Source organism: Corylus avellana, chromosome ca2, assembly GCF_901000735.1.
Source record: "Corylus avellana chromosome ca2, CavTom2PMs-1.0".
In the NCBI taxonomy this organism is placed as follows: domain Eukaryota; kingdom Viridiplantae; phylum Streptophyta; class Magnoliopsida; order Fagales; family Betulaceae; genus Corylus; species Corylus avellana.
In genome coordinates, this window is record NC_081542.1 from 17,055,907 (window position 1) to 17,069,405 (window position 13,499).

The 13,499-nt window shown below is 36.9% G+C and overlaps 1 protein-coding gene across 1 annotated transcript; it reads right to left on the reverse strand.

Moving 5' to 3' along the window:
- Window positions 1–1,826: 1,826 nt before the first annotated feature.
- Window positions 1,827–4,034, reverse strand: LOC132169185 (protein NUCLEAR FUSION DEFECTIVE 4-like). Its single transcript, XM_059580256.1, has 2 exons — window positions 2,881–4,034; window positions 1,827–2,274 (listed from the first exon to the last, which is right to left on the reverse strand). Exons 1-2 carry the CDS (start codon window positions 4,032–4,034, stop codon window positions 1,827–1,829), a joined length of 1,602 nt encoding a protein of 533 aa, XP_059436239.1.
- Window positions 4,035–13,499: the final 9,465 nt, after the last annotated feature.

Genomic DNA, 13,499 nt, shown 5'->3' on the forward strand with positions numbered 1-13,499 from the left:
TTTTTTTTTTTTTTTTTTTTTTTTGTGATAATTTCATTACTCTCGCCTTAAACTATATTCAATATAATTTAAGGATCATTCACATGCTTATGACAAATATTAATCATAACATAATAACTATAAGATCCGGCTTACATGCTATTATTAAAATAATAGAATGTATAATGTAGTTTAATCAACGGTCAAGATTAAATTTCTCAAAACATCTCTTCATTTTTTCTCTCATATTAAAAACTTCAAAAAAGAAGTCAATTTTAAGATTCAATCTTGACGGTTGATTAAACTATAACATACATACTGTTATTAAAATAATAACATGTAAGCCGGATCCATAAAATAATAGCATGTAAGTCGATATGAGTGAATAACAACTTTATTTTGTTTAAATCCAAATATTTTATTAAACTCATTGTAATTTATGGTACTATCCCTATCAATTTTTGAAGTAAAGGCTTTGTTTGAGACGTTAAGTTTAATTAGGAAAAAAAAAAAAAAAAAACCGCCACTTTTCAAAGTTTTAAGCAGTTTAAATTAAATACCACTTGCCACTTTTCAGTTTTTTTTTTTTTTTTTGTTATTGCCTGATTTCATTTCACCAAAAGGGCTTACACAAACATCGCAGAATCTGACTTTTCAGATTCTTTGAATGCAGTCAGATTTTAAACAATGACATGTGTTAGTATACTTCTCAGATTTTTAAACAACCTACGCACCTACAAAAATAAATAAATAAACAACATTCTCTTGTGAGTCTGCTATTATATAAATGACTATGTCGGCAACAAAGACGTCTACCAGCCTTTCCAACCACAAATATACGTACAGGTCGATCGGGTGACGACTAGTGTCCAAAACAGAAAATCTCACGTGCCATGCAAGTCGTGACGGTATTTATTATTATTATTATTATTATTTTTGGAGTAATGGATTCTTCTGGAAACAATTTGTCTTCAGAAGTTGAATTATAAAATTAAAAAATAAAAATAAAAATATAAAAATTTGTTTGGTTCACTACTAAGAGCTATATTTCAATATTTCACTATTTTTTATGGAGACCAATTAAGGATGTGTCAATTACAGTAAAAAACAACTATAAATACAATCTTCAACTGGGTCAAAACATCAAAACGGTAGTGCTTTCAATATTTAATCGAGTCCAATGCAAACCAAATTAATTAGTTAAAACTACGCTTCACATATATATAGCCTATATAAGAATCATAACACTCAAATACACAATCAATTAGGGTTCAACCCCATACTTTTCATGATCATATATATATGCTATTTCCTATAAATCAAGTTCGATCGATGAAACGGATTTTGCATTAAAAGCCTTGGTGCCCGCCCTAGCGACAATGAAAGCAAGACTTTTCTGTGGTCAAGTGGGCCCTTTCTTTTCGTTGACTAATTCTTTTGACAACTGACGTGAATTTCTTAGTCCAACACTCTTTTCTTTTTCTAAAACCAATAAGAAACGGTCGGCATCATCTTATATCACACACACCAGACGATCTAATCTCTAAACCCTAAATTCAACTCATCTAACCACAAGAGCCCCACAAGATCTCAACCAAACCAACACTTATACACTGGATCAGCAACAAGAAAATTGTTTTCCTGGGGGCAGGGGAGAAAACACAATACAGTACTGGGCTATTAATTAAGAACACAAACCGACGGTTTGTTGGAAACAAAATCCCGTGTTCAATACATTAGTTAAATACAAACCCAAAAAAAAAAGAAAAGAGTACAAACCATAGTGCACACATAGATATATGAAGTATGACAAGAGCAGCTTAGATTTCCAGCATATATAGTTACCATTAGGCTACCAAAGATGAATTCATATTCTGCAACTTCTTGGAATAAAACTGTCGTGTTCGAGCGAAGAGGATTATAGCTAGGAAAGTCCCAACAGCAGAAAGAGAACCCCAAATGATGAAAGTGGTTCTGTAGCACTCCATTCCCATGCATGCACCATCCCCCTTTCCTTCCTTGCGGTAAAGAAGAGCAGCCATGTAATTATAAGCAAAGGATCCTACTGGAATATTGGCAATTACCAGATTATAATTCATAGAAAATCCATTCTTCCCGAACAACTCTTTGGTGATGGTCACAGCAACACAAGTAATTGCTCCGGTACATGCTCCTATAATGGCAGTGCTGACGTAGAGAGCCATTTTTGTATCCAGGAGAAGAAAGAAGAAAGCTCCTGCAATTAAAGGCATATACAGTACCAATGATGCTGGTCCTGAAATCATCATATTCTTTCTCCTGAAAATTGCAAAAGAAAATACAAATTAAATTCTTTCATGAAACTGCAATACAACCCGGCCGATTGAACAACTAAAATTTCAGTAACACATTTTTCATTGTTTACATAATTTTGATATGTACCCATATATAATATATAACTTCTCATATATAACATCAAAAACCAAATCAAATGTAATAACAAGAACTCCATAAGATAAAAGATCACAATAATAAAATTTTAACTGATTCTAAATTCTAAATTAATCAAACAAAAAGTTTCCAAAAACAACAATTTAAACAGATCTAAACATCAACATGACCACAATTCCATTGACTAACATAATAAGACACCTTAATAACTCGATCTTCACGAACTCATGATACCCAATGATTTCCAATCCTCCGACGTTAACGTTCTCTAACTAGCTAGAAGGATGCTGAAAACTGATTCCAAATAACGTTTAGGATGATTTTGTGCATGACAAATAATTTTGCAAATTATTAATATATTTTTTCAAATCCATTATAATTAACTGTTAACTGTCATATATCAAAAGATGAGATATATGCATTAGTAATTGATCGATCAGGCAGAGAGGAGAAGTGGAAGAGAGTGATCACCTTGAGAAGCAGTAGTCCATAAGGGATGGGATGATACGGCCGAAGAACACAAACGAAGAACACCAAGACACGAAATCTGTAGTTCCAGAGTAGCCACGGGATTCTGCTATTTGTCCCAAGTTGTTCAAAAACACCATTCCCAGCGTTGCTCCGAAAAGATAGACAAAGAAAAACAACCAAAAATCCAACCTCTGCAGCAACAGCATCACTCCAATCTCCTCTTTAACACCAACCGGAACCACCTCGCGTATTTCTCTGTCATCCACCCCCTCCTCCTTCTTCAGCCCGTTCTCTTCTAAAGCAAAATCACACACTCTAGATTTTTCGCCTGTGTCTTGATCCGTCTTTCTTACTTCTCCGATAAGATATATAATTGGAACTAGAAGGGGGGCCAACAGGAACACTGCAATAACAATGGCTCCGGCTACAGGCGATACTTTTCTTGACGTCAAACCCAAACTGCTGATCACAGAATAGATTCCAGTCACTACTGCTATGATCAGAAACAGCAGAAAGAAGCCAACTTTCATGCTTCCGGCTCTAGGTCTTCCAACAACATCAATCTTTTTTGCAAATAGTGGTGCAGCGATAATACTAACTATTGGAGGTGAGATAGAGTTGAGAAGAAGATGGGCTTTAGCTGTTTTATGGGGTTTATGGGGTGCAGAGGAAAAAGCAGCATGAACAATATCTGTGTAGATCTTGGCGCTTAGTCCTTGGTAGCTAGTTGTTATCCCTACGGGAACTTGGGAATAATCAGATGGAAAGTTTCGTATTATCACACTATAACAGACGGTGTTTATCCAACAGATGCTATTTCCTGCAATAAAATTGAGTGCAAAGATCTGCACGTATGATAGCTTAAGGTGGTTTGCTAAGAATAGATATTGCAATCCATAGCCAATAAAACCGAGAAAAGAACCAAACAGGAGCACTACCCAAAGGGGTAGATAACCAGCGGCAATCGCAGACGAGAAACCGAAGAATTTTCCGGCATCAGAGGCGAAGGCAAGGTTATTGAGCTGCACTTGGGAAATGGAGAGCTGCTGCTTGAGTTGGGATGAGTAGGAAGGAAAACTGGTGTTGGTTCCATTCAATGACTGAAGCCAAATGATCGCCACAAGGCTAAGCCATAGAAGATATCCGGGAGACATGGCAATCAACTAGGTTCAAGGTTGGAAAATCGGTTTGATAAGAATGGCGCTGGGTTTAATTAGAAGAAAGGAGGAGGGGTGTGGTTTGAGTGGGAGTCGCTGGGAATTTATGCAACTGAAGGTCCAGTCTTAATGGCGGATGCCCCTTCTTTTTCCTTTTATCATATTCAAGAATGCCATGTGCCGACCGAGGTGGGGTCGCAGCAGACACAGGAAGATGGATAGATGAAAGCTACGTTCAATCTTACGGGCACGTAACAGTGGCGGATGACGCCTTTTTTTCTTTTTGTCTGATTCAAGAATGCCATGTGGTGACGGAGGTGGGGTCGCAGCGACACAGTAACAGGAAGATGAATAGATGAAAGCTACGTTCAATCTTACGGGTGGTCCAATTACCTGCTCTCAGTTTAGGGCATAGTCTGAATCATTTGATTGCGTTATATGTGAACTTAAAAAATAAAGTGTTTCACCTTTTAATAATATAGTGACTTTATTTCTTCTGCTCCTTCATAACTAGCAAACCACACGTCGTAGTTGTCAATTTAATAACGCAACAAATAGACAGCATCAATAAAACTCCTAAATCTAGGAAACATAATATTGGAAATAGCCCACATCTATCTCCATGTCATCTTACAAAATTCGTGACTTCACTAATGTCGACATTTTTATGGTCGACGTTGGTGGTTAATTGGTTCTAGCCTTCTAGAATCAATGTAATTATTCTGAACCGGTCATTACGAGAATGCTTTTGCGTGTAAGCATTCAAACTAACATTACGTTTGAAATTGTGTTTAAGAAATAAAGTTTTTAAATTAAAAAAATATTTTTACAAAAGTTTTATTTTTAAGTTTTTGTTAAAAATGTGTTTTGATTATTTTTAAGTTTTTTGAACTATTAAAAGTGCTTTCAATTTTTTTTGTCAAACAAATACTTTTTTTTTAGTATTAAATGCACTTTTAGGGTCCTCAAACGTATACCCAAACATGCTTTAAGTTGAGGATAGTGTGTGGAATATGAGGACAACCAATAGGTTAAAATATTAATTTAAATGATTATGAAATACCCTACCAAATATAAATGCATTATTTGATATTATTTACAAATAATATTAAAACTTTAAATAATGCAGTGAAAACTGCCTTGTATCTTTTTTTATTATTATTATTTTTAATATCTCGCTTCATTAAAACACAACTTATACACATGCTACTATATATACACATTACATATACATATTACTAAACACATTACATTGACCACATATGACAAAGCCCAAGCCTCTAATTAAATCCTAAGAATCTTAGTCCAAGTGACTATAGAGCCTTTTCTAACCCGCAACAATTGTATATGTAATATCAAAGAGAGCTTCTACTATCAGATTCATTCTGATAACACTTATTTTGCAGCCTCCAATTATTATATGACACATTATCAATTTTAAAAAAAATGTAAAAAAATAAAAGTGAAAACAATTACACCAAATCAAAGAAAAAAAAAAAATTGTAGCCAGCAAGACCCAGGCCAGGGTTTGGCCTGGCGGTGAACGCCTTAAACCCTACCGGCCGTGACTCGCCTCAAAATCTGTTTTTAATGCCTCAAAACTCATTTCTAATGCCTCAAAACACATTTCTAATACCCAAAACCCATTTCTAATGCCTAGTGGCAGAGCCAAGATTTTCTTATTGTAGGGGCAGGATGTAAGATTAATATTTAATTAATATAAAATAAAATTATATTATACTATAATTTACCAAAAACCAATATAAATTATTTCGTTATTTCAAAGTTTCAAACACTTCGAAAAAAATATTACATGTCCAATTAATTACTTTTAATATTTAATGATCTATTAATGGTATGTAATTATTTTTGAGTTATTTTATTTAACATTTAGAAAACATATTCACGTTAATTAATATAAGTCCATTGTATTTTTCTTATTTATCCTCTTAAGAGTGGCCGTATAGCATTGGGCAGAGGAGAAATATATATATCTATATATATTAGAGTGGGCAGAGTTTGAACCAATTAAAGTGACTGAAATTAACCAACAAAAAAAAAAAAAAAAAAAGAGAGAGAAATGCCAAAAATTTATTGTCCACGTGGTGGGCTGAAAAAAGGACTCTCATGTTGCAGAGAGTCAGAGAGAGAGAGAAGAAAATATGAGACTTTTGAGAGAGAAAGAAAGTTCCAGAAAGGATAAATAAACTGTTTGAGAAAAATGGAGAAAAAGAGGGGAAGCATGAGGACCGGATGAGAGAGATGGAAGAGAGAAGCTGTTACGTGAATGTGTAATGGATCTAGTAACTCAGGTAGAAACGGGAAAAAGTAGGATCATGCTTCTCATTCTTCCTTATATTTGCTAATTGAAACAACTAGCGGTAGGAAATTAGAGATTCCTGGGTCTCATAATAAACACAAGGTTTGAGGATTAAAATTTGCATGCTTTATTATTGAATGATCATGCCTTTAAATAGAAGGTTAACAAAACATAAAGGAATTCTAAACCTAGGATACGTGATCCTCTACCAAAGGGAGATAACTCCTTATTCTAATAATTCTCCTTATCCTACTAAATGATAACTCCTATTTGTTAGAAGATAAACACCTCTATCAATCAGAGTTCCATCGTAATCTAACTACTTGACATAAAGTAAATAGAAGCAATTAAACATAAATTCCTACTGAACTACTGCACGTCATACTCCTAACATTCCTCCCCCTTGAAATCACACTTGTCCTCAAGGGTGAAACTAGGAAATTGCTGCTGCATGGTGGTAGCCTTTTCCCAAGTAGCATCTGCAGTACTAATTCCACGCCAGTGAATTAATACTTCCTTTCTGCCATTACTAACTCAGCAATCCAAAATTGCTTGAGGTTGCAAAACTTGGTACCCTTGCGAATATTCTAGAAGTGCAGTACTAGTCACCACCCCTGTATCTAGTTGTTTCTTTAATAAGGACACATGGAAGACTAGATGAATTTTAGATCCCACAAGTAGTGCAAGTTTATATGCCACCGCACCTATACGCTCTATAACTCGATAAGGCCTATAGTACTTTGCTGCCAGCTTCATGTTGAGCCTGCGTTCCACAGATTTTTTACGATAAGGATGAAGCCTTACATATACCAAATCACCACACTCAAATAAACGTTCCTTATGCCCTTTGTTGTAGACCTGCTTCATTCGGTTTTGAGCTTGGTAATGTATCACGTTCCAACTGATTATGTTCCATAGCTTGCACACGAGCTATTCCTGGAATGTAAGTTAGCAGAGTTGGGAGAGCACGTCCATACACCAATTCGAAGGGAGTGTGTTCAGTACTTGAGTGCCAACTAGTGTTATAAGTGTACTCAAACCACCGCAACCACTTGACCCAATCCTTAGGTTTATCTCCCGTGACACACCTTAAATACATCTCCAAAGTTCTATTGACTACTTCCGTTTGCCCATCCGTTTGGGGGTGATAGGCGGAACTAAAATTAAATCGAGTCCCATGTATACAAAAGAGCTCCTTCTAGAAATTGCTTGTGAACGCAGGGTCTCTATCACAAACAATTGACGTTGGCATCCCATGAAGTTTGAAAATATGTTCAAATAATTCTTATGCAACTGTGTTGGCAGAATAGGGGTGTTTGAGGGTCAAAAAATGGGCATATTTAGATAGCCTATCCACCACCACACAAATAACATTCTTACCATTGGACATTGGTAAACCTTCAACGAAGTCCATAGAAATGTCTAACCAGATTGTTGTGGGTATGGGCAATGGTTGTAGTACTCTGGCTGGTAGTGTTAACTCAGCTTTGTTTCATTGACAAATATCACACTCCCTTAGATATGTCTTGATTTGTGTGCATGCCCCTGACCAATAAAAACCGATTTCAACCTATGCCACATCTTATGAAATCCTTTATGAGATCTACTGTAAAACTCGTGGATTATAACTTTTGTGAGTGGAGATTCTGCTTTCACATAGATTCAGTCCCTAAGAAAAATTAATCCAGACTTGTAGCTCCAAGGACCAAGGGCATCACCTTGCTGTATACGTTGGATCAATTCTTGCAATTCTATATCTTGGGCTATCTCTTCCTTGATTGGCTCCACCCAATGTGGAATGGGCATAGATATGGCTGACATAGTCCCTGTTTCTTCTCTTTTTGATAAACTATCAGCTGTAGAATTTTTAGTCCCCTTCTTGTATTCAATGGTGAAGTCATAACTCATCGACTTTACTAACCACTTTTGTTAAGCCTCCTTAGCTATGGTTTGATCCAAAAGATACCGCAAACTTTTTTGGTCAGTTCAGATCATAAATTTCTATCCCAATAAATATAGTCGCCATTTTTGCACTGTTGTTATTATCGCCATCATTCCTTTCTTGTATGGTGAACGATTGAGGTTCCTTCCTTTAAGAGCTTGACTGAAGAAGGCAATTGGTCTTCCATCCTGCATAAGGACCGCCCCAATTCCCATGCCTGATGCATCACACTCCATAACGAAGGGTTTATTGAAACCCGGTAATGCTAGGACGGGTCTAGTAGTCATAGCTTGTTTAAGGTGCAAAAAAACCTTATCCACGTCAGTTGTCCAGTGAAAGGCATCTTTCTTGAGTAGTTGGGTTAACGGGCTAGAAATTGATCTGTACCCTTGTACGAATTTTCTATAATAACCAGTTAAGCCTAGAAAACCCCTCAAAGCCTTTACCGAACCCGGTTTGGGCCATTGTATCATTGATGAGATTTTATCCGGATCTATAGCTACACCTTGGCTTGAGATAACATGTCCCAAGTAACTTATGGTGTCTTGCCCAAAATTACATTTTTCGCGCCTCACAAACAATTGATTAGCTCTTAGTATTTTTGGGACTTCTTGTAAATGAATGAGGTGCTCACCCCAAGTCTTATTGTAAATTAAAATATCATAAAAAAATACAAGCACGTACCGTCAGAGTGATCCTTTAAAGATTTCGTTCATGAGGAACTGAAAGGTGGATGGAGCATTGGTCAATCCAAACGGCATCACCAAGAATTCGTAGTGGCCATGGTGGGTTCGGAACGTTGTCTTCTCAATGTCTTCCTTGGCCATTCGTATTTGATGGTAACCCGATATGAGATCTAATTTGGAAAAGACGCAGGCCCCATTTAACTCGTCTAATAACTCATCAATCACTAGAATCGGGAACTTATATTTAACTGTGATATTATTCAATGCTCAGTAATCTACGTAAAGCCTCCATGAGCCACCATGTTTTTTGACTAATAATATCGGTGATGAATATGAACTTATGCTGGGTCTCACCACTCCCGATTGTAATAATTCCTTGAAAATATTTTCTATTTCATTCTTTTGGTAATGGGGATATCGATAGGGACGCACGTTAGTTGGCCCATTCTCTGGTTTGAGTTGGATGTGATGGTCGTGAGGTCTATTTGGAGGAAGTCCTTGTGGCTTGTTGAAAATCTATGTGAATGCCTTCAATAATACAAGTTGTGTCTCGGCTCAGTTAGGTCCCCTCTGTTGGGTACCCAAATTGATGGCTTGTAATGCTCCTTCAGTGGGGTCCTCTTGACTTGCTGGAAAAATCTGGCAGATCCATCCACATCTTCTTTTTAATTCTCTTCCCATGTTTCTGTTCTCAACCGCACGGTGCAGGGCAGGTTTAATTCCCCTCAATTCTACTTCCCTTCCTTTTCACCAAAACCGCATAAGCAATCTGGAAAAATCCTACCATATCGGGCCCAACATATGCAACCACTGTGTTCCTAGCACAATCTTACAGACATCCATGGGCAGCAAATAAAAATCAATTGCAAAGGGTTCACCTTGAAGCCATAGCAACATTCCAACACATACACCCGTATACTCCAATTTATCCCTATTCGCTAATGTGACCCGCATTCTTCCTGTGTGGGTTGGTCTGAGTCCCAAACGTGCAGCTACCTGGACATTGATAAAATTATGGGTGCTCCCACTATCCATTAATACAGTTAGCCTAAGCCTGCCCAATGCTCCTCTCACTCTCATTGTTTAAGGGTGGGGTGTTCTAGTGAGTGCATGCAGTGAAATTATCGATTCTTCTTCCCTAATTTCTTCTGGTTCTTCTTTTTCCCCCTCGCCCTCCGTCTCATAGATCCCTTCAATTACAAACAACTTCTTACACCTATGCCCTGCAAAAAATTTCGCATCACAGTTGAAACACAACCCACGAGCTCATCTATCTTGCATATCTATTGGATTTAGGCGTCGAGTAGCTGGAGATTTCATGCGAGTTAGATTTACAGATGGCCATGGTGGTGCAGGTTCCTTTGAACCCATCCGATGGTCCTCATGTATTGACGTTTTCTTCGAGCTCTAAACTTTTGCTTCATATAATTGGGCTAAACCAATAGCTTATGTCAACGTACTGGGTTTCACAGCTTGTACCTCCGTCCTCAAATTTACCTTCAATCCACTCACAAAACATCCCAATTGATGTGGAATTGATAATTTTCCTACTCGGCTAAGGAGTTGCTTGAATTGGAGTTAATAGTCCCTCACAGTGCCCACTTGTTGCTGCTTTGTCAAATCGCCAAAGTGATCTTCAAAGACAGTTGGGCCATAACGAATATGGAGAGTAGCCTTCAAAGATTCTCAGGTAATGGTTTCTTCGCTATCTCTGAACAATTGATACCACATTTGTGCCTCACCCTCAAGATGGTAGGCAGTCATAGGTAATTTATCTCCCTCTTCGGTTTGTTGGAATTCAAAGAATTGTTCGACCCTACAGATCCAACTTGTGGGATCGTCCACCCCCTCATACTTAGGAAATTCCATTTTAGCCAATTTGGGCATAGCTGAATTTGAATGCCCGTAGAGCTTTCTATCACAGTTTCCAGGCGTGGAATTTTCTTCTGACTCCTTTCTTTCTTGGCTCCGCAAGTCCTCTATTGATTCTGTCAACTTCTATGTCTATTCTGACGAAGATTTCATGAAGCCTTCGAACATCTTCTGCAAACTGGAAATTTGCTGCTCCACACGTTCCCTTCTTTGGTCCACCATTGGAAGAAAATTTGACTCTGATACCAAATTGTTACGTGAATGCGTAACAGATCTAGTAACTCAAGTAGAAACGGGAAAGGAAGTAAGATCTTGCTTCTTATTCTTCCCTATTTTTGCTAATTGAAACAACTAGTGGTAGGAAATTAGAGATTCCTGGGTCTTGTAACAAACACAAGGTTTGAGGATTAAAATTTGCATGCTTTATTATTGAATGATCATGCCTTTAAATAGAAGGCTAACAAAACATAAAGAACAAAACATAAAGGAATTCTATACCTACTAGGATACGTGATCCTCTACCAAAGGGAGATAACTCCTTATTCTAATAATTCTTCTTATCCTACTAAATGATAACTCCTATTTGTTAGAAGATAAACACCTCTATCAATCAGAGTTTCATCCTAATCTAACTACTTGACATAAAGTAAATAGAAGCAATTAAACATAGATTCCTACTGAACTACTACACGTCATACTCCTAACAAAAGTTGAGCAAGAAAAGAAGAATAAGAAGAAAAAAGGAGGAGGAAGAGGTAAAGGCAAGAAAAAAGGAGGGAGATCAGTAGGGGCAAAAGAAGAAGAAGAAAACGAAAGGAAGAGGAAAGGTAGGCAGAAGAAAACTTAAAATACTACTGGTTAGAATTTTTTTTTAGGATTTTTGCAAGGGCAGGCGCCCTTGCCTATATCCACCACTGCTAATACCTCAAAACCCGTTTCTAATGCTTTAAAACTCGTTTTTGGATTTAAAATTAACACCTAGATGTGGAAGGTTAAGCCTTTAGGGATTTTATTACTCGAAAATCTAGTGTATTTTGGTCCAACTTATTTTTGTGCACCTTTTATGTTTTTGCTTATGTGTCGATTATTGATTGGGGGCTGTAAAATGGGTGTTATCAGGATGGTCGTGATAAAAGGTTTTTCTCAATATCAAATAATTTTATAGGTAGGAATTAAAAGTTCACGATTCAGTAAACAAATACTTTCAACCAATATTTTGGGTGTAACGTGAACCCCTGTTTAATTTGAAATTTCTTTATCTTTTATTTTATTAAATTCATTCAAAATACAAGTTAGATTTTCGAAATCAAAGTACTTTTAATTCTTTTATAACGGGTTTACAAAAATATTTTACAAAATTATTTTCGGCATTTTACTGTGTTTGGTGTGCTGTAAAATAAAAGTCAAATCGAAAATAATTTCAGTTTGACCAAAAAGCCTTTACATTTTTAGGGAAATGGTTCCCAACTCTTTCGGATACACTCACCCTAAACCCATTTCTTCTCTCCTTCACGCTCAAAACACATGCACTACACAGCTCCTCTCTTTCTCGGTCGATTCTTTTCTTCTCCTTCACGCTCAACAAGCAGTCAACTCTCTCTTTCTTAGGTGGCATCTTAGGTACTTTCATCTCTCTTTATTCTTTGTTGAATCATATGGAGCGTTTCATTCTCTAGAGAAAAAAAAAAAAAAATCAAATAAAAATAAAAAATCAAATATAAGAATTTGTCTTTACAGATTTGGTAATTTTTGTTTGATTTTAGCTTCTTCTCTCTCTTTCTCTCTCTCTCTCCTTAGTATCTAATCCCCTTCCCTCCCCCTTCTTTTGCTCTTATGCACCTTTCCTTTTTTTTTTTTTTTTCTTCCTTTTTTTGTCCCCATCATCGGCTTCAGCAGCAGCCACGCCACCCCCTCCACCCTGTTGACTTGCCTCCCCATCCAGTCATCGCCTTTTCCTTTGTTCTAGTCGCCTTGGGGTTTTAGATCCGGTCTTATCTAAGCTAGATCTATTCCTTTCGGGCTTGCCAGGCCAACGACGCGCCTCTCCCCCGCCTTCTCCAACCTCTCCACCACATGTCGCTGTCCTCCTCGTCGCAACACTGCCACCACGCGTCAGTGCGCGGCCACCACGCACCAGTGCATGGCCGATGTGAGAGCTTCATTGATGCTGTTGTCTGCTGTTTTTTTTTTTTTTCTCTATATTTTATTTTATTATTATTTTATTTTTGCAGTTTCTTTGTTAACTTTTTTGAATAAGGATTGTCTGGACCCTTAAGTTATGGATGTGAACAGTTTTTTTGGCTTTCGGGTTAAGAAGGATAAGTTTCGGCTTGAGGTTTTCTGCTCACAAAACCGAGGAATATGAGCTACCTATGCATTGAGTTAAGTCTGTCTGGAATAGATATGTTATTACAACTGAAGATTAATAATGAGTTAGTAGATTTTGATGTCATAGATAGGTCTTGAATATCAAATTGTTATGTATGTATCTATGACTTTTAAAATTTATAGCTTCGGCTATAATTTTCTCAGAGCTTTTTCTTTGTGATGTAAGAGCTTTATACTCATAATTTTTCATCAATTAATGAGATTAGAATGATTTCCCCTAAAAAAAACTAAAAATCTTTTCCAATATCATATCA